Source organism: Daphnia pulex, chromosome 6, assembly GCF_021134715.1.
Source record: "Daphnia pulex isolate KAP4 chromosome 6, ASM2113471v1".
NCBI classification, from domain to species: Eukaryota; Metazoa; Arthropoda; class Branchiopoda; order Diplostraca; family Daphniidae; genus Daphnia; species Daphnia pulex.
Window position 1 is genome coordinate 7,157,275 of NC_060022.1, and position 24,528 is coordinate 7,181,802.

Below are 24,528 nucleotides of genomic sequence, written 5' to 3' on the forward strand. Positions count from 1 at the left end.
TGTGATATTCATTTCTCTCGATTCAATTATTGTGACTCGAATATCAAATCGGCCATTTTGAAAAATGTGAAGGACATTGGGTTGGGAGGAAGGGTCAGCAAAAAAGGGGGCGTGTTTTAATCAGGTGGACGAACTAGAATGGCCTTGGATTTTTGTCGTCTGCTCTTACGGAAGGAATGAATAATCAATTCGCAAGGTCAGTCCAATTTGCATTAAATTAATTGTATTTCTTACTAAATGATTTGTATTAACTTGATACGACATTAATTGGACGTGAAAATTCCAAACAAATACCATAAAATGGCCGTCAGCGATCGATCACGTTTCCAAACGGACAATTATTCGACATGTCATCGCAGTTTCCTTTTTTTTTTTAAATAATAGCACCTTAAAAGTTGATTGATTGAATTCAAACGGTATATAGGAAAATACGACCGGAAATATAATGCCATATGCCCCAATCTCTTGTCTATAAAACGGAATGGGGGAAAAGGGGGCGGAGTTTGTTTGTGTATCTGTCTGTGTGTTTGTCAGTCCGGATGAGCGCACGCTGTGATTGGTCCACGGGCGACTACCTGCGAAAAGGGTCAAAAACACCCGGGGCTACGACTGACCTCGCTCGGCGGCTTGACCAAAATACCGCCTAAAAGCTCAAACAAAGGCGATCGCTCGCGGGCAAGGGATCCACGGGCAAGGGAATCAGCACGGGAAAGGGAATTTGCATAACGGGCTAATTTACACTAGCCCAACTAAAGACCGGCCCTGGACGGGCATAAAGTTACTAGTCCATATATAATAAAAGAACAAGCTTTTTGGGGGAGGAGCTTATTCATGTCCCAATGAGAGCACGCTGTGATTGGTCAGTCCAGTCGCCCATCAAGAGGGGTGAAAACCGCCGCAGGTTTTCACCCTCCTTGCTGATGGTCAAATAGGGGGGGTTGCTGCAAAGGGGAAAGGGGGGAAAGACAATGGGGTAAATTTCCGCGCCGTTGCAAAAAGAAGGGTGGGGTACTGGCTCACACTCACAACGCAGTACTTGCATCGATTTCTACGCGGCAAATATCGATATGTCAAATAGTACCAAATTCAAATCGGTATTTCTGTTCGAAAAATACTGTTTCCGCCCCCTCCATAGATTTCCCCTCAGATCAAGTCCCGTCTTATTTAAAGTTTAGCAATTGATGCAATTTTTTATCACGCGAAAATGTACTTATTGGCGGGTAGAATAACGAATAGGAACCCACGGGCAGAATAACTTTGGACGAGATATCCCAGGAAAGATTTGAAATTTAACAATATAGTTAGAAAATGACAATCTGTTGACTTGGCACGGGCAGATTTTTCAACGAGAAAAATTGGCGGGCAGATGGTAAACGGACATATCTTTCTTATAAAAAGATTACATTCAAATAAATATTTAATCGAATTTAATTAACAAATCAATTGAATTCCAATCGCCCAATCGGCAGGCAGAAAACGAATAATTATCGAAATAACAACAATAGAAGAGCCTATCACTACGCAAGAAAAAAAATCTTTTGTCTGAGAAGCCTGGGCAGATTTTCTACGATAACATCGTTACGGGCAGATGGGCAACGGCCCATGAGAATTCAGCAGTAAATGATCAAAACTTATTTTTTATTCATTTTGCTTAACAACCTGGGATATAATCATAGGAAATGAATTACTCGCAATAGTATTACATTTGTTAAATAACACGAATTGCTATCACCAGGCAGCTACCTATGAAGAAACGGACGTTGCCAAACAAAATTACATTTGGTTACGTCTGGCGCTGTTTACGTGCAACTCCTTGCTTTAAAAAAAAGTAGAAAATGATTCCGACTTTAAGCTAGACCCTAAGTTCCCCGGTCTCGACCGGGCTCAAGTTACTAGTAGAACCAAATAAAAAGATTAGACGGATGGCCAAGTTTTGTACTACAGCGATGCCAATCTGCTGCTGCTGAGGTTGAAGTCGATCACACTCCCAACACAAAAGGAAACAAAAGAGCTGCCACTGGTTTTTCCGTGTTGTCAATCGTGAACACAAATGCCACACTGGTCAACCCAATCCCCCCCCCAACCAGACGTCCTGCTGTGTTTGGTTCATCCGCGAGCTGGATACAAATAAAACGCCTCAGGTGGACCACAGCAATCAGTTGGCAGACATCTAAATACCCGACCAAACAAACAACTATATCCAATTCATTCCGCAGATATCAACACCATCCGGACAAACAAATTCCGCGTGATCTTGCGATAAATTCGGATGCTGAGCAGAGATGAAAATCATCCGCTCATCCAGCAAACAAACAATATTCTACACCAAAACCGCATCCGATCGAAATAAATAAAATCCGGTGAACTGTATGAAGGTCCTGTCGTGTTGTTGTTGTCTCATGCCGCCAAAAAAGAACTTTCTCATCCAGCACAACTTCCGGTGCGGATGTTGTCACGTGCTCTATGTCTCTCTTTATTTTACCTTTAAGGTAAAAAAGAAACAATGAAAATGCATCTCCTCGTCTCGGCACTCCCTTTTCTTTTCGGTCGGGAGATTTTTTGCGGCGTCCATTTTGGTTGTTTTTCTCTCCTTCACGAACCCGCGTTCGTGATTCTTCCAGCAGAGGAGGGGGTTTACCTGGTGATGATGACGGACGATGATGATGGCCATCACGATATGCAACGGACCCACATTTATTATTATATAGCCGACGCGCAGACCGACACCCACACACGCCGAACGGTCCCGACACTTTTCCTTATCTTTAACCCAAATAAATGGCGCCCAACTTGATGAGATTATTTCAATCAGAAAACCAAACGAATGAATTTCCCATAAAGTTTGAGCGCCAAAAAAATTACATTTTACCGTTACACTCACTTGATGATTAAAGATTGGCAACACTCAAAGAACTTTAACCAAAGTTTTAAAAATGGCTGATATGATTATTATATTTTCTGTCGGGTGTTTTTTGTAGCGCATCGGTTGGTAGAAGAAGAGAAAAACCATTTGGCATTTTCGAGTGTGAGAGAGAGAATGAGGAAAAGGCATCACAGTCGGCTGATCATCCAGCCAGCCGATCCAGGCCAATCTCTCTTATTATTCGTCTGCTAGCTGATGCTTACGTGTAAACGTTAAATAACAATTCCAAACATTTTCTATCTGAAATATCTTGTGTGTGAGTGGCTCCACCCTTGCAAACGGAAATCCTCCACATTTGTGTCGTCAGGCTCCGTCGAGTTCATTTTTTCAAAATCTCATATCTTCTTATTTTCGTCTTAAAAGATGAAAATGTCTCCGGTGTGGAACAATTTTTCCGAGATCTTGAGCTCAGCAAGCTCCGCCCACCATTTTCTAACCGCTCCCCCTACCACCACCATGGTGTATTAGTATGGTGGGGGAACTTATGGCAACATGGTCTCACTCCATATGTACAGTATCCTTTTTTTTTTTTTTTTTATGTTTGATGGGGCTCCGAGGAGGACATCTGGTGCTACCTTAATGGATCATCATAAACAAACAAGTACACAACAATTATAATCTCAAAACATACCTGAAGGCACCCGCCAACGCAGAAAGCACACAAAAATTAGGAAAATCCAGCAAAGCAAGCGAACTAATGGCGTCTCCTCCTGACAACTCGCCAAAAACCACAAGACAAAGGAAAAAGAACCGAGAAGAAGGTGGGGGTTAAAGGGCTACCCTGTGCCCAGCATCCGAAGACAAATCTGGCCACCAGATGTCCTCCTCGGAGCCTTTTTTACCTTAAAGGTAAAATAAAGAGAGACATAGAGCACGTGACAACATCCGCACCGGAAGTTGTGCTGGATGAGAAAGTTCTTTTTTGGCGGCATGAGACAACAACAACACGACAGGACCTTCATACAGTTCACCGGATTTTATTTATTTCGATCGGATGCGGTTTTGGTGTAGAATATTGTTTGTTTGCTGGATGAGCGGATGATTTTCATCTCTGCTCAGCATCCGAATTTATCGCAAGATCACGCGGAATTTGTTTGTCCGGATGGTGTTGATATCTGCGGAATGAATTGGATATAGTTGTTTGTTTGGTCGGGTATTTAGATGTCTGCCAACTGATTGCTGTGGTCCACCTGAGGCGTTTTATTTGTATCCAGCTCGCGGATGAACCAAACACAGCAGGACGTCTGGTTGGACGTCCGAGTTTATACCCTGTTTCATTCACAATCATTTCCTCCTTCCTCATTTCCCTACTGAAAAAAGCGACCATGCTCGTGACTATTTAAACCAATCTGAGCATTTAGTTGCTTGCGTCATCTCCACTGTTTTCTTTATATTATATTAAAATAAAGGAGATAAACTTGGCTTATTGTCAGAATAATCAAAAGCCGTCAAAAGCGATCAAAAGTTTTTCATAAAGAGGGTGTTTCATTTGGGAAAAAGATAGTCAGATAATAGTTACATTGAGAGTCAGATTCCAAAGTTAGATTTACTTAAAGCTCATTAAGAAAAAATATAATCGAAATAAAAGATACTTTAGATTTGTCTACTTATAGTGAACAAAATGCAATTTCCATGATTATGGAAATGACTGTCTTTATTCTGTATGGGCTTGAAGTACAAGTGGAATCCCCCGTAGATGGCGCTGGGATCAAGTGCTCGGATATCGAACCACCCGGTTAAAGCATGGACTACTTAAGCTAGAGGACGGGACCCTCGTCCTATCCCGCCGTGTTATAGCTTGTCGGGTGAATTTTTAATCATATTTTTTTAAGAAGGGTCAATCGATAGAGATTTAAAAAGCTATTCTAAGTCTCCAAAGCTCCTTTCTTGTGAAGATATTAAAAAAAAGATATTTGCGCTTAAATTTTGAGGGGAACGGGAGAGGTGCTCGTTGGTTGTCTCCACCTAGCGTTAAGAATTCCAAACTATGGTTTTTAGAAACAAACAGAATCCAGAGAATCACCAGAGAATCACAGATAGTAGACGCACCTAATCAAACCAAACCAAAACAAAACCAGAGAATCATAGTGTGGTAAACCAACAATCACCCCTAGGCGGCGACAACCAACGAGCACCTCCGTCAATTTCTAATTAGAATATCATCGAAATTAAATATTTGCCGCATAGGGATAATTTAATAAACTATAGCTCATTTCTAAAGCTCTATTGATTTCAGTAACAAAAAAAAAATGGTAGCCGACATAGGAATTGACGAAGTGACCCGTCCTCTAGCTTAAGTAGTCCATGGTTATAGAACCGCGCACAGGCCGGTTCTATAAGTGGACCAGCACTGTACTGTACTACTTAGTCCACAATCACGGCTACACTTTTGCTTGTGGCCGGAACAGGGTACGAAGTGTGCGAAGTGGCCGATAGGGCTTGTCTTTTTTGTTATTTTTTACGTTGTCTGCTTCTTTCGTAACGTAATTTGGACGCTATGGCTATGAGCAAAGAAATTCAAAAAGATCTTGTATCGTTCCTTAGGTCACGAGAAAGAAGTGACAGATTAAACGAAAAAAAAGGCGTGATCGTATATTAAGTGCCTCCGCGGGAACAGGAATGCGATTACGTGGTCTTTATCAAAAGAAAAAAACCACTCCTTCAGTTTCGAATCAAAAGAAGAAAAGTGATACTGAAGTGACAGCAGAACCATCATGCACTTCAACCGTAAATATTCCAAATACGTTGAACGGCTCTTTAGTTGAGTCTCAGTCTAGTATACCATCAGCAGTTGACAATGTTGCTGAAGATCGTTATAATCATGTTAATGAAAAAGTAAACTTCATTGAAAGCCAAGAGTCTTACATTGCAGAGTAAGCCGAAGAAAGTTTGAATCCTAAATCAGACTGGACTCACAGAGTGAGTGAAATCCACCAAGACTGGGCATCTGTTAAGCAGAATTTTCTTGAATCTTTTATCTCTTCACAACGTTTTGTAGCTTCTTGGTGTGCTGATTGCCAAGATTCAGTCTTGCAGCACTACATTTGCTGTAGCAGTTGTCGAAAGAAGAGATGTGATCAACTATTTTGCTGAAAAAACAAAAAAATTAAGAGAGCGCGGAAGTAAAAATTCTTTGGCCGTTGATTACACATACGTGTGTACATATTATGCTGATTCTGAATGCATATTTCGATTCAGCGTAAAAAGTTGAGATAGAGGTGTAATTTTCATCCATATTGGTGGTCAGCCGCATAGTAGCGTGCGTGAAAATAAAAATTCGTTCGCAGTTAATTACCCATACGTGTGTTCATTTTAGGCTTATTACGACCTGATATTCCGATTCAGGGTAAAAAGTTGAGTCTAGGGTGTAATTTTCATTCATTTTGGCGGTAGCCTGCGGGATTTAATTTTTTGCGATCAAACTTTTTTCCGAAAAAGTCCGCCCTGTTAACGTATGCGAGTTGCTGCCGTGCTGCGCTTTTTCCCTTAAAAAAAATGCTCGTAAACTATAAATAACTCCCGCAGGCTACCGCCAATGTGAGTGAAAATTACACCCTAAACTTAACTTTTTACGCTGAATCGAAATATGCATTCAGAATCAGCCTAATATGTACACAAGCATGTGTAATCGACGGCCAAAGAATTTTTTCTTCCGCGCTCTCTTAATTTTTTTGTTTTTTCCCCCTATTCGTATCTTCCTAGTACAATCCTAGCACTAGATTTCTCCTGGCTTATTCTTACTCGTTGATCGATTATGCGTTGCTTCTCCCGTTGAGCTTCATCGTGCAATTCCTTCGAAAGTTTCAGGCGTAACTACTAACTAATGCCTGCAGAGCTTCTGCACTGCTCTTTCGTCTAAAGACGTCATCGTTTAAAAAACGTAAACAAACAAGTTCTATTGTCTGCACCAAAAAAACTTATTTACTATCGATTCTTAGGAATCGATAGTTGATTATTCACCTAAAAAGGTGACACTAGTGGCCATTCCGGGAACCTCGACTGCTTGTTGCCATGAGGAAAAGTGCAGCCACGATTGTGGACTAAGCAATACTTCTACCAATGCGCTTTGCTCCTTGGAGAGGTTTTTTTTTTGTAAAATGTGGTTTTGTAGTAAAGGTGTAAAGAAAGAAAAAAACGGCGCATTCAATCAAACTCACATTTACAATATTTAGAAGCGTCGAATGGTGAGCTTTGATGAGATTTACTCGTAGAGGATAGATGGAAGAGCCGTTTGAGTTGTGTAAAATGTCATTTGTAAATATTGTTGTATGGTTGTGTTAGTAATTCCGATCTCTTGCTGTGCGCGCGCTGAAATGTTTAATTGCTGGGTGTTCGGAGGAAACCGCTATCACGCTTGATCCGAGGGGTTGTCAACTCTAATTTATCTAGAATTTCCCGATAGGGATTCTATCAAAACTCGATGTCATACGACCCCCCAAACCCACCAGTCGACATCCGATAAGATGGCGGTGTTCCTCTCAGAGGTATAGGGTGAACGAGGGCGAATGAGGGGGAGTTCGTTGTTAATTTATACGTTTTTTCATCGTTTAATTAAATTAAAAATAATTAATTCTAGGTTGTAGAGGAGATGATGACGGATGCCCTGGTAGCACACTTACATCCATCGTCTATCATATAGATGTCTTAATGTCTAAATCAAATCTGATCTATCTGCAACCTAAATTGGATATCACATGGATACTCAATTTACTACAGCCTTATGCTATCTTCGTATAGATGTCCTATAGATCTACGTTTCTCATACGATCACGGACATCCATTTGTGTCTAGAAATTAGACGCTTAACAGACAGACGTAACATGACGTCTGTGAGATGTCTAAATTATCTGTCCACAGGATAGATGAGGAAGACAAGGACTTTACATTTTCATAATTTTAACTACTAGTATTAATTTAAAGCCGTTGAACAAAACACAGTGAAAAAGCAATATAGAGTGGTGTAGTGGGTAGAGCACTGGAGTACCACTCCAAAGAACGTGGTTTCGCGCCCATCGAGAAACGTTTCTTTTTTTCTTTTTGCTTAAATTTAAGTCTTTTGAAGACGGCTGTAAGCCGTACCCATTTGGATGTCTTACAGCGCGACATTAGTATAGACATAGGCAATCTTATGGACGTCGGGTTAAGACATCTCACTCGGCTGCAAAAGATGGGCGACGTACATCCTATAGATAGAGGCGTGCTACCAGGGTGGCAACGTCATAGTGTCAATTTAATTGGATTAAAGTTGTCGTCGTTGTAATTGATGGAAACGCAAATTTCCTTTACGAGTTGTATTTCTTTCCCGTTAGGTGGTTCTGACTTCATTCATTCAAGGCCGACGAATGTCAACACGGCCTTGGATTAAATCATTGTAAATAATCAAAAGTCAAAACATGGTCTGAATAATACATAATACATAATACTTCAAAATTTGTCGAAATTTCTAATGCCTGTGGGGGCGACAGTGCAAGTGTGTAGTAAAAAGTACAAATTTTGAAGTGGAAAACTTTAGGGTACAGGGAAGGGTTCTCTGAGTTTATTTTATTGTAAATCATTCTTTTTATTCGTATAGAGTGAAGAATTGTGCTTCTTTTGGCACAAAGAAAAAAATTTTAGCTTTACTTTTAGTATTTTTTGTAAATTTTTGAAAACGCCGTATTTAACACGGCGCATATGGGGGGAAAACGGGTGTACCTAATAAACTGAACGATACCGTAGCGCCGTTGGGGTGAATCTACGACAACTTCATGTGTAGAAAAAATGTAGATCATCATTAGATCTACTCAGGGCCAAAAGGAAAAAAATCTAGCCCAAGCGGTTCAAGAGTAATTGCATTTTTTCTATGACACGTAGTGCCATAAGAATGCACTGAAAATAGGGGGGTGTACCTAATAGTTTGGTGGGTACTGTACACACACACACATATGTTAGACCATTTGGTGCTAGTGAATCTTTCCAACTATTGTGTGAAGAAGAGGGAAAATTTTGATTAAGAAGCAAGAAACCTCTTCTTAATAAAAACGTATCCAGATTTAAATGCAATGCTTAAAAATTAAAAAAAATGATTGCAGTTGTGAAAACACATTTATATTTTTTATAATCTAATTGTCACCTGCTGTTTACGTTTCTACTCAGGGAATGAAAAGGAAGACGGGATGTCTGACTGACATGGCTGTCCATTAGACCAAATTGGTTAATTGTCACAGTTGTGACAGTTAACGTAAATGGAAACATTCATTCAGGTGATGAATAATTGCAAATAGCCTACTTTGATGTTGACTTATGTGTGAAAGTGATTCTTCAAATGTTTGTTTTATAGGGAACACAAGATAGAATTGGAAAACCAAGAATCAGCCTGGATCGCTATTGCACAGACTGAGGAATAGAACTAGTTCCAACCCTGGATTTGGAAGGAGATTGTAAAGAACCACACATCCTACAAGGACTGATTGTCATCTCCCAAGTGTGCTTTCCATCCACTGTAATGTAAGATATCTTTACATTTCTTTTTAGGTTTCAAATTTAAGCAGTATTATTGTTTAGGCTTTTTCATGCTGGTTCTGGCTTACTAACTCTTCTTGTCAAAGCTAACTATTAATTACTGAGTGGTAGTTTACCCGATATAACATGGCTTTTGTGTGCAAAAAGCTTGAGAGAGAAGCAAGTTCAACCAAACCTCAACTTTGCTCACATCTTGTTTGAGTATGGGTTCCAGGCAGATTATAATTTCCACACCAAATCAAGTCGGCTTGGGAAAGCCGGCTGCCTTGTGTTTCTGCGCCGGAACTGCTTCATGGGATAGGTAGATACACATTAAATTAATTCATTTGGAACTCGTCGTTTTAAACAACATGGAATTTTAAAATCTAATAGGTTAACCCAGATATGCTGCTTCAGCCAATATTCTTCATGAAGTGCATGCTGCCGTAAAAAGAGGAGTATTGGGATCGCTTGTAGCAACCTGGACTGTTGGTGGACACAGGATCGTTACATTTCGCTTGGCCAGGATGGATTTTACAGGCTTGTTTGGCTTGGCTAAAAACTACTATACGACTTGGCTATACGACTTGGCTAAAAACAATTATTTTAGCAGTTTTTCATTAATTACAGGAGAACTTATTAAGTAAATGGAATTATTTTTGTTCTGGTCGCACCGCATATTTTTTGTTTAATTTTCAAACCTAAAAGTAAAGCAATCTTTATTGTTGATTTTTTTAAAGCCAAAAAAGAAATTAAAAAATTCAGACAAACCATTTTCAGAAGAATTACCTTGTTGTTTCGATTCGTTCGTTCGGTTAACGGTTCTTTATGGGAACCCAAAACCGGCACTTTTTCATAATACAAATATTTTCAAAATATTTATATATAAATCAGAAAACAATTATATAAATAAAGATGTAAGATTAAAACTGGTAAAAAGTATTATATAAAGAATTATGATTTTCACGAAATTTTGACTTGTCTGAGACATGGCTACAAAAACATAGGTCAAAACAATATTTATCCTTAATAAAGGTATACTTTAATGGGATGTGAACCATGATCCTCTTCATCATCAATCAGCGCTATAGATCTTATTGCAATTCAAAAGTAGTCAAGAGTATAGGATTAGTCAAGCATAAAACAATTTCTAGTTCGGCTATAGGCCACAGTGGTGCGCATTGGCGTAAGCTGCGCACGACATTTGGCTATGTCGCGTACTTTTGAATTGCAATAAGATCTATAACCACTACATTAGTTCTTGTATACCATGGGAAACTATTTTGAAACGGAATTGATTGTTGTGTGTCATTGTTTTTTGCGTGAAAAAGTTCTTAATCGCGATATTTGGTCGTTACCAAACCTAGGCTTCATATACCCTTCCCCCGCACACAGATGATCACGAAAAACGATGTTGTTGAAAGTTGGACTTGAACCACTTTCCTCGCAAGAGCTATAGCCATTATACCGACAGCAGTTTCCCTCAAGCAACCTTTTCATAAGTGCGATGTCCTCCGGCGGTAAATTTGGTTTTCACGCATAGCCTCCGGCGGTTTGCACGACAGAGGTTCACGCATGGCCTCCGGCGGTATATTTGCAGGATAGAGAAATCCCGTACACACCTTTACATGACCTTGACATGGCAAGTCTCTGTAAAAATCAAAACGAGGGAAGCTATTGTGGAAAGTGGAATTTAGACCTAAGGTGGAAAAGTTGTAGTCACAACCGCCAGATGTCACCAGTCGTTAAGCAATTATTTTAGCAGTTTTTCATTTTTTACGGGAGTACTAATTAAGTAAATGTATTTTTTTTCTGGTCGCACCGCATATTTTTAGTCTAATTGTTAAGACGAAAAAGTCCGAAATCTGTCGTAAAACGCCCGAGTTATGGAGTGTTACAGACAGACAGACAGACAAAAAGCATGGTTTTATTTTGCCCTTCAGGCTCGCAAAAAAAACGAGCAAGCGCTTAAATAACGCTACTTAATGCGCGTCGCTCTAAATTAAGATAGAAAAGCAAGCTTATCAGCTCGCCGCGAAGGGATAAATGTAAGCCAGTTGAAAACTGTCTTAAATGAAAAATTCAGGGCCTATTATTAAGTCGGACTTTTTGCTTAATGCCTTCCTAATTTTTCAGAATTTTTCTGTAAATTCTATGTTTTTTCTTTGAAATTTTCTGGAAAAAACTTCTATCGCGAAATTAATGGTTAACAAAGGGCATGGGTCAAAATCAAAACAATATTTTTATTCTAAAAAAAGTAAATCTATAATGAGACTTAAACCATGACCCTCTTCATTATCATGCCAGCGCTATAACCAACAATCTATTTTTTGTCTTTTAATTCGATCCATTATCAAAGTAAATGAAATTATTTTTGTTCTGGCAGCACCGCATATTTTTTGTGTAATTATTAAGACCAAAAAGTCCGAAATCTGTTGTGAATCTGTTATTCACACTTTTCTTCACAGACTTTTTTGTCTTAAAACGGGATTTTCTGTCAGTTAAATATCCTTGCAAGTTAATTACGTTTAGTTTGCTCAACTCATATTTTCCTATTTTTACACATAAAGTTCAGTGATTTTGAAATTTAAAAATAACCGCTCTTTAGTTTAATAACTGCAAACTTAATTGCAATTCTGATTGTTGCGTCATGGTTGGGACATTACAGATTGCGTCATCACGGCGATGCTATGGACATCTGGTGGTAATTTATTTTGACCTAAAGTGAAAAAGTTGTAGTCGCCACCGCCAGATGTCACTGGTCATTATGCTGTTATTTTAGCAGTTTTTCATTAATTACGGGAAAACTAATTAAGTAAATGGAATTAATTTTGTTCTGGTCGCATCGCATAATTTTTGTGTAATTTTTAAGACCAAAAAGTCCGAAATCTGTCGTGAAACGCCCGAGCTATGGAGCGTTACATACAGACAGACAAAGTGACATGGCTTTTTTTTCTGCGTATGCGATTAAGATAGAAAAGCAAGCTTATCAGCTCGCCGCGAAGGGATAGTCGTAAGCCAGTTGAAAACTGTCTTAAATGAAAAATTCAGGGCCTATTGTTAAGTCGGACTTTTTTACGATTCACAATTTTCTTCAAATGTTTTGGCCTAAAAACGGGATTTTTCTTTCACAGTTCAATATCCTTGCAAGTTATTTACGTTTAGTTTGCTCAACTCATATTTTCGAATTTTTACACACAAAGTTCAATAATTCAATCTAAAAATAACCATCTTTTAGTCAAATAACTGCAAAATATAAATGAAATCTGGTTATTGCGTCATGGTTGGGACATTAATTATTGCGTCATAACGGCGATGCTTTGGACATCTGGTGGTGATTTATTTCGACCTAAAGTGAAAAAGCTGTAGTTCAACCGCCAGATGTCACTAGTCGCTATGCAATGTTTATAGCAACTTTTCATTAATTACGGGAGAACTAATTAAGCAAATGAAATTATTTTTGTTCTGGTCGCATCGCATATTTTTTGTCTAAATTTTAAGACCAAAAAGTCCAAAATCTGTCGTGAAACACCCGAGCTATGGAGCGTTACATACACACAGACAGACAGGCAGACAGACAGACAGACAAAGTGACATGGTTTTTATTTTTCTGCGTATGCGATTATTAGCTTCGCCCTTCGGGCTCGCAATTATTTTATTTAATGCGAAGAAATACTACTGCGGCTGACTGCAGCGAATGGTCAGACGAGTAACGCGAGCCCGTCCGTTTTTTCAGTGCTTGTCGCTGGTCCGTCCGCTATTTAGCGCTGTCGCCCGTCCGCTGTTTTCGGCGGCTCATTAATATAAGCGAAAAATAATCCATTCAAATGTTTTGCGCTAGATCTAGCGCTTTCTAAGCGCGCGTGGCGCTAGCGATTTGTTTGCGATAAACTTGCGCACGATGCGCTAAATATATATTTAGCGCAATTTATTTCATTGTATTATTTACGAAACTCGCAAGCGCTTCGTTAATTTAAATAAACGGTTGTGACAGGGAAAACGATTGCGGCGACTGGACAAGTAGCGGACACGCGTGCATAATTTTCGCGCTTGCCTCGAGTCCGTTTATAACTTACGAAAAACGCAAGCTTTAAAATGAATGTTTAGCGCTTCTTGCGCGATTTGAGCGTATTATTTTATCATATATTTAAAAAAGCGCAAGCGCTTAAATAACGCTATAGGCCTACTTAATGCGAATCGCTCTGAATTAAATTTTGTTATTTAATGCAAAGGAAAACGTCTGCGCTGACTGGTCAGACGAGTAATGTGAGCCCGTCCGCTATTTCCGCTGGTCCTTTCCGGTGTTTTCGGCTGATTATTATAAGCGAAAAATGATTCATTCAAAAGTTTTGCGCTAGATCTAGCGCTATCTAAGCACGCATGGCGCTAGCTATTGGTTTGCGATAAACTTGCGCGCGATTCGCTAAATTTAGCGCAATTTATTTCATTGTATTATTTACGAATCGCGCAAGCGGTTCGTTAATTTTAATAAAATGTTGCGAAAGGGAAAACGATTGCGGTGAATGGACGATAAGCGTGCACCCGTACATGATAAGCCCATACATTATGAATAAGCTCGCTGGGCCAATTATTTTAAACTGTTCGCGCTGGATCTATAGCGCTATCTAAGCGCGTATGGCGCTAGTGAATTACCTGTGATAAACTATTGCGGGCTCGCAATAAGAAAAACCCCCGAAGGGCGAAGCTAATAACCGCATACGCAGAAAAAAAAAAGCCATGTCACTTTGTATGTATGTATGTATGTGTGTATGTAACGCTCCATAACTCGTGTGTTTTACGACAGATTTCGGACAATTTGGTCTTAAAAATTACACAAAAAATATGCGGTGCGACCAGATCAAAAATAATTTCATTTACTTAATTAGTTTTCCCGTAATTAATGAAAAACTGTTAAAATAATTGCTTAATGACTGGTGACATCTTGCGGTGGCGACTACAACTTTTTCACTTAATGACTAGTGACATCTTGCGGTGGCGACTACAACTTTTCACCTGGTTTAAATTCCACTTTCCTTTCTTAACGTGCTTGTCATTTACTTAACGTATTAAGTTTAAAATAACGTGTTAAGTTTAAAATTAATTCTTTCTTGTCGAATATTTTTTGTTGAAATATATTCGTTATGGATGTTTAAAAATGATTAAAAACCATCAGATGTCCATAGCATCGCCGCGATGACGCAATCATTAGTGTCCCAGCCATGACGCAACAACCAGATTTGATTTGTATTTAAGTTTTGCAGTTATTAAACTTAGAGGTGGTTATTTTTAGATTCAATTATTGAACTTTATGTGTAAAAATAGGAACATTTGAGTTGAGCAAACTAAACGAATATAACTTGTAAGGATATTGAACTGTGACAGAAAAATCCCACATGATTGCAATTGCGAAAGAAAGTATTGATACGAGGTTATATAAAGGCGCTTCGATTCGAGGTGATTTTAAAGGGTGCCAAACACACACCGTTTCTGTCAGACTGTTTTTACCACACACAAATACTCTGCCTGATTGTTTTTTTACCACACAACAAAAAAACAAGAAAGAACATCAACAATTTAATTTCATTCAAGTACCTTAAAGCTAGACCCAAGAACCCCTAGCAAAGGTAAAACTTTGTTGATTATCTATTCCCAGAATATCGATTGTATTTACCATACAAAAACAAGGAAGAATTGATTTTAAAGGGTGCCAAACACACACCGTTATACACGACCGTTATACCGTTACACACACGAGGTTATATAAAGGCGCTTCGACTCGAGGTGATTTTATAGGGTGAAAAACACACACCGTTTCTGTCAGACTGTTTTTACCACACAAAAATACTCTGCCTGATTGTTTTTTTACCCCACAAAAAAACAAGAAAGAACATCAACAATTTAATTTCATTCAAGAACCTTAAAGCTAGACCCAAGAACCCCTAGCAAAGGTAAAACTTTGTTGATTATCTATTCCCAGAATATCGATTGTATTTACCATACAAAAACAAGGAAGAATTGATTTTAAAGGGTGCCAAACACACACCGTTTCTGTCTGATTGTTTTTTACCACACAAAAAAAACAAGAAAGGTCTTTGCTCCATCAACAACCTTAAAGCTAGACCAAGTTCTTTGTCTTCATAGGGCTTAAGTTAGAAGTTAAGACTTCAGTTAGAGTCAAATCTATTCCCAGATTATCGAACGTCAAAATGTCTTCTAAAAGAAAACGAAAGGATGAACTTGCAGCTAGGCAAGCCAAACGTAGAGCAACGGAATCTGAAGTACAGCGGTTTGCTCGACTTGAAGCAAATGCTGTTAGGAATGCTGCAGCACGATCAGTTGAGTCTGAAGTACAGCGGTGTGCTCGACTTGAAACAAAAGCTGTCAGAACAGCTGCAGCACGATCAGCCGAGTCTGAAGAACAGCGGTGTGCTCGACTTGAAACAAATGCTGTCAGGAATGCAATCGCCAGAGAAGCCGAGTCTGAAGAACAGCGGTATGCTCGACTAGAAACAAATGCTGTCAGGAATACAATCGCCAGAAAAGCCGAGTCTGAAGAACAGCGGTATGCTCGACTAGAAACAAATGCTGTCAGGAATACAATCGCCAGAGAAACCGAGTCTGTTGAACAGCGGTGTGCTCGACTTGAAACAAATGCTATCAGGAATGCAATCGCCAGGGAAGCCGAGTGTCCTCAACAAACTGCTGCTAGACTTGCTGCTTCCGCTGCTCGATTTGCCACCACTATATCCAACGAAACCCAAGATGAAGCTACCGATAGGCGACAAAGTAATGCAAGTATTCAACGACGATCTAGGGAAACCCGTCAAATCTCCAAAGAAGAATATCTAGATGCTTTTGATGCTTCCGTCAATGGACCGCTTCATAAGCAACCTTTCGTCGACAAGCATATGAAAAAATTCCATTCTGAATTGCATCAATTAAATCAGCAGCATTGCCTCCACTGTCGAGAATTGTGGCCTACAAGAGATGCAATTGTCGATCCCTACATTTGCCGCCGTTGCAAGAAACTTACGGAATTCAACCCTTTTGGCATTCAAAATTATATGGTGCGTGATTTTTCATCTATTCCACTAGCAATTCAGAAGCACATACGGGAACTTACTCCTCTTGAAGAAATGCTTCTCTCGCCAGTAACTTCCATCATGTCTGTCTTCCGGCTACCTTCTGGTGGACATGTTTCTCGTGGCTACGTGGCAAATTTCAAACAAGACGTAGCCGGATTCATCAGAGAGATTCCTCTCACAGCAGAGCAACTTCCGTGCCTAATAAAATAGTAATACGCCGAAGGGCGAAGCTAATAACCGCATACGCAGAAAAAAAAAGCCATGTCACTTTGTATGTATGTATGTATGTGTGTATGTAACGCTCCATAAATCGTGTGTTTTACGATAGATTTCGGACAATTTGGTCTTAAAAATTACACAAAAAATATGCGGTGCGACCAGAACAAAAATAATTTCATTTACTTAATTAGTTTTCCCGTAATTAATGAAAAACTGTTAAAATAATTGCTTAATGACTGGTGACATCTTGCGGTGGCGACTACAACTTTTTCACCTTAGGTTTAAATTCCACTTTCCATTCTTAACGTGCTTGTCATTTACTTAACGTTTTAAGTTTAAAATAACGTGTTAAGTTTAAAATTAATTCTTTCTTGTCGAATATTTTTTATTGAAATATACCAAAAAGTATGTGAAGAAAAGTGTGAATTGTGAATAAGTCCGACTTAACAATAGGCCCTGAATTTGTCATTTAAGACAGTTTTCAACTGGCTTACGACTATCCCTTCGCGGCGAGCTGATAAGCTTGCTTTTCTTTCTTATTTTTGTATCACTTTCCGTAGATGCTGTGCATTGGTGTGAACGGGTCAGCTTAGCATCCAGAGGACTGCAGTGGCCAACGCAAGGTAGGAAGACTATTTCTAACTGTTTTAGTGTTTTTTTAGTCCAGTAAAGCTTAACAAGTGGCAACATAACAATCGAAGTGTACGTAGAAACAAAAAGACTGGTGCAGTTGTTGATATCTCGTCTTGACTTAGGCCACTCATTGTCTCACTTTTTTCTCTAAATTGACGTTGAGGTACTTCGTCACCGGAGTCTCAGCTAAATTTTGTAGGCATTAACTCAATCGCCTAACAGTTAATGATAAGGCTTGAGGTTTAAAGCTAAGTTTTTCGTGTGGCAGAAGCTCGTTTGTCCAAAGTCGTTGGACTGTTTTCCCGCGAACTTTTTCGTTGACAGGTTCATAGTAGTTTCTTTCTAGATGGAACATTCAGGATAACCTGGAAAAGATTTTCACCTGGAAGGAGATTGCTCTTATCGTCGATGTATTTTCAATTCTTATCGTGCATTTAGTTTCACGTTTATAGTTGTAATACGATTTCACTTATTTTAGGGTCAACCTAGTCTGCGATCAAATAGAAAACTTAGAAGGACACGCCCCAGCAATACTTTGCGGTTACCACTCCAACTTAGCTGCGCTTAGCTGGGGGAAAAAAAACGAACAAAATTAAGTTAACATTGAAGTAATCGCAAATCTCTTGAAGTAAAAAAAACCATAAACCATTATGACGCGAATGTGTTGGTCGTTTAGTGGATTCAGCGGAACGAGGAGCAGTGAAAAATGCTGAACCAAACAAAGAAAATTAGATGGGGTACTGTTAGATGCATTGTGAAATAGACGTGAGAGTAGAAAGGTAACTTCACTATAACTGCACGACAAAAATTGTGTATTGCTCAAGTCTGTACACATCCTTTTTCAACTCCTGCATCATCCGATTATTGGCGACTGAACTGCAGTTTCAGTTCACTTTGATTTTGTACCCCGTCAACCCTCAGCTTGAAAATTATTGAGTTCAAGCACATGAGATGGGCTGTTATCGGCCGAATGCAGTCGAATTGAATGCCTTTCTCTTTTGGTATGTACTACAAAAAAAGTAAACTAATCGAATTTTCAATTTAATATGGAACAAATCTATTTGCTATTCAGCAGACCTGCGCCTCAAAATTACTTTGTAATTAACGGTGCCACTGCAGATAGGTCAATTATTCCATAATAAAGCAGTAAAGCACTAATTAAAAATTCGAATTTCTAGATTTCCCCCGAAAGTTGATCATTCTTAACAAAAATTATGCACTATTATTTTAGGTTGGCAGCCGGGATGTTCTAAGGCCTTTTTCGAACCGGGAAAAAAAGAGACAGGCATAAAAAATGAGATGACACTGACTGCACCGATGTCCACGAGAGAGGGAAATTGTAAGTTATTTGGTTAGTCATTAACTCATTGCCGTTTAGAAATATTTTGTTGCATTATTTCTATAAGAAAAATAATTAAGAAAATATCCAGTGCCTACGTTTGTGCGATGTAATAGGTTGAAGACGGTTGAAGAAGGTGAAACGGTGGCTTTTTTTCGGGAGGGGAGTGGCGGATTAGCTATTGTTAACAAGAGCAGCGGTAATGAGCGCCTGAGAGTTGATCACTGTTAAAAAACTTAACAACTATTTCGGGGTTAAACGCCCTAAATTCTCGCTAGACCAGATCTGGGGTTCCCAAACCCGAAAAATTTGTATCGTATCGCAATACGAAACGTTCGGGGTTGTATAGAAGACAAATAAAAGATGCAACTTGGGCCAGGATCGAACCTCCAACCTTTGACTTGCTATCTCAGCTCGCTAACCACTACACCATTTGACTATATAGAAAAGCAAGCTTATCAGCTCGCCCAATGGATAGTCGTAAGCCAGTTAAAAACTGTCTTAAATGACAAATTCAGGACCTATTTTGTATTCAAAATTGACGTTACGTTGTTGAGTGACAAAGGCACACGAAAAGCGAATTTATGAGACAGCAAAACAGTAAGAAAATAAAACAAATTTATTCTGGGTTATTTTCAAACCATTGATCTTGTGTAGCCTGACACAACATATTTAGCAGTCTCTCTTCCATCTTTCTAGCAAATAACCCATCGCCAGTCGATAGTTTTAATGCTCTTTGATAGTCAAATGGCAAGACGGCCAAATCACTAATGTGTCTTACCCTTGAAAGAGTGACGAAAGTCAGGCCGGCGGTTTCTTTGGGACCGATGTCTACAACAGTTTTGCCTAGAGTTTCTCCTTGAGATTTCCATACGGTCATCGCATAAGCCAGGCGAAGGGGAAACTGAATCCGGACGGCTCTCGTGTCATCAGACCGTATGGATATGGCCGGGATTGGTATACAGTTGTGAGTTGAAATGCCGTTATTCATGGTTGTAGAGAAGAATTGAGGACCGGTATAATCAGGCCATCTAACAACGATGAAATCAGGCAGATCAACATTGGGCTGTTTGGAATAGACGATGTCAACCACGGTACCTCTGGCACCATTAGTGAGACCCACATCCGTGTTGATGTTGGATGTTAACGTTACTTGGGCTCCAATCGCAAGGTACAGTTCAACTTCAAGCCCTCGAAACTGATCAGATGGCTTTGACTTGCCACTTGAAGGCACATTTTCCGACCGTAGTAGGGTGATTGGCATTTGAAGTTGTGGTAATTTAAAGTAATTCCTGCGATTTACAGCTTCGTTGGTGGCAAACAAGTAGGTCGCATCTTCAAAATCAGTGCCAAAGTTGGCAATGGCTTCCGGATTCCTTGCTTGAAGGAATTTCCACTGGTCTATGGAACAGTTTCCCTCTCTCAAAGAGTTGAGTGTGTCCAGGAATGTTTGCTGGTCAATGTCGCCATCTTCTACTTGTTGTCGTCGAACTTCTGTCAACTTGATGACGGATTGGAAAGCCAAGTAAGCGGCCCGACCCTCGTTGGCAAACGGTGCTGTTGATTGGGAATAGAGGGAAGGAGCAGCCACAGGAGGAAGCTGAGCTGGATCTCCAACCAAAATAACAGTCAGCCCACCACAAAAAAGGTTGTTGCCTTTGGCTTCACGAAGACGAGCGTCAATTTTTCCAAGCATGGTCAAGCTCAACATTGAATATTCGTCAATTATGATAATTTTAACATGACGAAATTTCTCTTGAAGAGCTGCCAATTTCGCTCCATTAAGAGGGCCAAACTTTGTGCCTTGACCTTTTTCTACTGGAATTTGAAATATCTTGTGCAAAGTTTCACCGCGGATGAGATGGGCAGCTTTCGCGGTGTAGGCCGAACGGACGATATGTTCTTTAGGGACAGCACTGGAAATTGCTGAAATAGTGAAGGTTTTGCCAGTACCAGCTGTGCCATTGACGATCAATAACAACTGTTTCCGAGATTGCAGAGCCTCAACAACCATATCGAACCACATTCGTTGTGAACGATTCAGTTGACTGGGACTGACAAACGGTAAATCTGTAGAATCAGTGCCGAGATCTCTTCCGTTGGTTAGATGATTAACCACCCAAGTGCTTCCACAGGCCAATTCATGTGGAGTGTAATGAAGCTGAAGACTAGTCAGCCAAGGGAAAGAACGGTCAATCACAGGTAGATCAGAACGCTCTGTGCCAATGCACACGCCAGCAGGTCGCATACCGACCGCTTGCTGCCATTCAAGTTGATTAAAGTTGTCGTTTTCAATGTTGTCTTCTTCCTGGAGGTCATCAGCTGCCTGATCTAATCGACTTTGTAATTCTTCGTCTAAGTTGAAATATTGGCGCAGTTCCTGAGCTGCAGTCAATCGAAAGTCTTGCCATTGGCGTACGACAAGGTTGTCATCCAAAAGGATTGGAATAGATGATTCCGTCCATGGGAAAAACTTGATTAGCGAATATCGGCAGAACAGATGGTAGGTAGCTGACGTAGGAGAATTTCGATGCACCGGGAATGTCAAAACAATGGTCAAGTCCGGATTGGGGTTATTTCTAAGATTCCCTTTGACGACAGTGAAGTGACGACAAAACTCCATAAAATTGGGTTGATCAAGATTCCAATTGGGGTAGGTGTTTTGTTCAATGTAGACATGACGTTTGGCAAAGTAGGTAAGCAGAGTTGGTCGAGTTTCCAACTCACCAGTCGTTGGATTTCTGTAGACTTCGTTAACAGTCAGGTCCAAAGAAACGTTGACGTAATTGAAGGATGATTCACAGTGGTGGCCGGAAGACAAAATGCGCGACGCTTCACCTTTCCCGATGTCACGATGGCCAATGGAACGAATTATTGAGGAGCGAAATGCGGAGCCAGCATTGTCGGTGACATCAGCTTTGTTGATAATCGTTTTGATCACTTGCTGTAAAGTGTTTCCAGATCGCTCTTGTTTGCTGGCATATTTGACCATGTAGTTCATTGCAGCGTGATGATCAAGAATGAGCTGAAGATCTACATTGGCACACCAATGTTCCAACATTGATCTGTTGTGGACATTCATGAACTTGTCGTTTCTTTTGAGAACAATTTTAGCACGAACAGAGTCTGTGTTTCCGATTTTTTCAAAAACTATTCTCGATTCACTAACTAGATCAAAAGGAAAGTGAAAACGACATTTGCCATCCTTCGATTTAAAGTAACCGTCTGGTCGACAGACGTGACGTTGAACACAGTTTGCCAATCTTTCGTAAAAGTCGTCCATGGCTGCTCCATCGTTCAAAATTGACGAGACATTGCTTGAACACGGATGGGGAACTGGTACTTCAGCATTGAACGGGTTGACTGGATCAGACCGAGTATTACAGGCACACAACAGAGTATCGGCATACTTTAGAACCTTGAGTTCTGCAAGGATGCCGGCTTCAACCAGATCTTGCTTTTCTAGGACGTCTTGTTCGCTAAGGTTTGCTGTGTACTGTGGATCAGCTAGTTTTTGCGCCATAAGTCGGCCAGCATAGACTTTAATCACTAGGTCGGCAATCCCCGGGTCGTTTTTGAGCTTTAAAACACCGTGGGCATGAATGGCTGTTCTTGATTGCCACTCGAAACGATACCAAAACCATTCGTGATCCAAGACACCACCGAAAAAATGCTTCATAAAAAGACGTAATTTTTCGGAAAAGTACCAGTCTGCTAGATGTAAATTTGCATTTGTACTCTGGTAGCGAAGTTTTGGTTCAGCTGCACCGTTGGGCATGAGACGATGGAGGTCGTACCAGTGATTGTCAGCAAAGCTAACAGTAAAAAAAGCCGTGCCAAGACCTTTCTGTTGCATTATAGCCTCTAATTCTCTCCGACGCTTGCTCCAGTAGGCGTCACTGCCAGTGACATTGGCTGTATAGGAGTACATTTTGCTGATGACCGAGTCAAGTTATAACTAACTTAAAAAATATTCAAGCTAACTTCCGTGCCGCAATAAAATAATAATTGCGAGCCCGAAGGGCGAAGCTAATAATCGCATACGCAGAAAAAAAAAGCCATGTCACTTTGTCTGTCTGTCTGTCTGCCTGTCTGTCTGTGTGTATGTAACGCTCCATAGCTCGGGTGTTTCACGACAGATTTTGGACTTTTTGGTCTTAAAATTTAGACAAAAAATATGCGATGCGACCAAAACAAGAATAATTTCATTTGCTTAATTAGTTCTCCCGTAATTAATGAAAAGTTGCTATAAACATTGCATAGCGACTAGTGACATCTGGCGGTTGAACTACAGCTTTTTCACTTTAGGTCGAAATAAATCACCACCAGATGTCCAAAGCATCGCCGTTATGACGCAATAATTAATGTCCCAACCATGACGCAATAACCAGATTTCATTTATATTTTGCAGTTATTTGACTAAAAGATGGTTATTTTTAGATTGAATTATTGAACTTTGTGTGTAAAAATTCGAAAATATGAGTTGAGCAAACTAAACGTAAATAACTTGCAAGGATATTGAACTGTGAAAGAAAAATCCCGTTTTTAGGCCAAAACATTTGAAGAAAATTGTGAATCGTAAAAAAGTCCGACTTAACAATAGGCCCTGAATTTTTCATTTAAGACAGTTTTCAACTGGCTTACGACTATCCCTTCGCGGCGAGCTGATAAGCTTGCTTTTCTATCTTAATCGCATACGCAGAAAAAAAAGCCATGTCACTTTGTCTGTCTGTATGTAACGCTCCATAGCTCGGGCGTTTCACGACAGATTTCGGACTTTTTGGTCTTAAAAATTACACAAAAATTATGCGATGCGACCAGAACAAAATTAATTCCATTTACTTAATTAGTTTTCCCGTAATTAATGAAAAACTGCTAAAATAACAGCATAATGACCAGTGACATCTGGCGGTGGCGACTACAACTTTTTCACTTTAGGTCAAAATAAATTACCACCAGATGTCCATAGCATCGCCGTGATGACGCAATCTGTAATGTCCCAACCATGACGCAACAATCAGAATTGCAATTAAGTTTGCAGTTATTAAACTAAAGAGCGGTTATTTTTAAATTTCAAAATCACTGAACTTTATGTGTAAAAATAGGAAAATATGAGTTGAGCAAACTAAACGTAATTAACTTGCAAGGATATTTAACTGACAGAAAATCCCGTTTTAAGACAAAAAAGTCTGTGAAGAAAAGTGTGAATAACAGATTCACAACAGATTTCGGACTTTTTGGTCTTAATAATTACACAAAAAATATGCGGTGCTGCCAGAACAAAAATAATTTCATTTACTTTGATAATGGATCGAATTAAAAGACAAAAAATAGATTGTTGGTTATAGCGCTGGCATGATAATGAAGAGGGTCATGGTTTAAGTCTCATTATAGATTTACTTTTTTTAGAATAAAAATATTGTTTTGATTTTGACCCATGCCCTTTGTTAACCGTTAATTTCGCGATAGAAGTTTTTTCCAGAAAATTTCAAAGAAAAAACATAGAATTTACAGAAAAATTCTGAAAAATTAGGAAGGCATTAAGCAAAAAGTCCGACTTAATAATAGGCCCTGAATTTTTCATTTAAGACAGTTTTCAACTGGCTTACATTTATCCCTTCGCGGCGAGCTGATAAGCTTGCTTTTCTATCTTAATTTAGAGCGACGCGCATTAAGTAGCGTTATTTAAGCGCTTGCTCGTTTTTTTTGCGAGCCTGAAGGGCAAAATAAAACCATGTCACTTTGTCTGTCTGTCTGTCTGTAACACTCCATAACTCGGGCGTTTTACGACAGATTTCGGACTTTTTCGTCTTAACAATTAGACTAAAAATATGCGGTGCGACCAGAAA

The 24,528-nt window shown here is 39.6% G+C and overlaps 1 protein-coding gene and 1 long non-coding RNA gene across 2 annotated transcripts; one reads left to right on the top strand and one right to left on the bottom strand.

Annotated features, from left to right (window-relative positions):
- Positions 1–9,052: 9,052 nt before the first annotated feature.
- Positions 9,053–9,956, top strand: LOC124195337. Its single transcript, XR_006875152.1, has 3 exons — positions 9,053–9,165; positions 9,243–9,725; positions 9,797–9,956. It is a non-coding gene; the product is annotated as an uncharacterized LOC124195337 (long non-coding RNA).
- A 9,607-nt stretch (positions 9,957–19,563) lies between these two features.
- On the bottom strand, positions 19,564–22,610 carry LOC124196172. The gene is made up of 2 exons (XM_046590986.1): positions 19,778–22,610; positions 19,564–19,710 (listed from the first exon to the last, which is right to left on the bottom strand). Exons 1-2 carry the CDS (start codon positions 22,608–22,610, stop codon positions 19,667–19,669), a joined length of 2,877 nt encoding a protein of 958 aa, XP_046446942.1. The 3' UTR covers positions 19,564–19,666.
- Between the last annotated feature and the right edge of the window lie 1,918 nt (positions 22,611–24,528).

What these genes read in the sequence shown, in the direction of transcription:
- LOC124196172 (XM_046590986.1), bottom strand. Translation starts at nt 22,610, where the DNA reads ATGTACTCCTATACAGCCAATGTCACTGGCAGTGACGCCTACTGGAGC. An exon ending in TCTCACTAATGGTGCCAGAG is followed by an intron (nt 19,711 to 19,777) that starts GTACCGTGGTTG and finishes CATCGTTGTTAG; the next exon opens with ATGGCCTGATTATACCGGTC.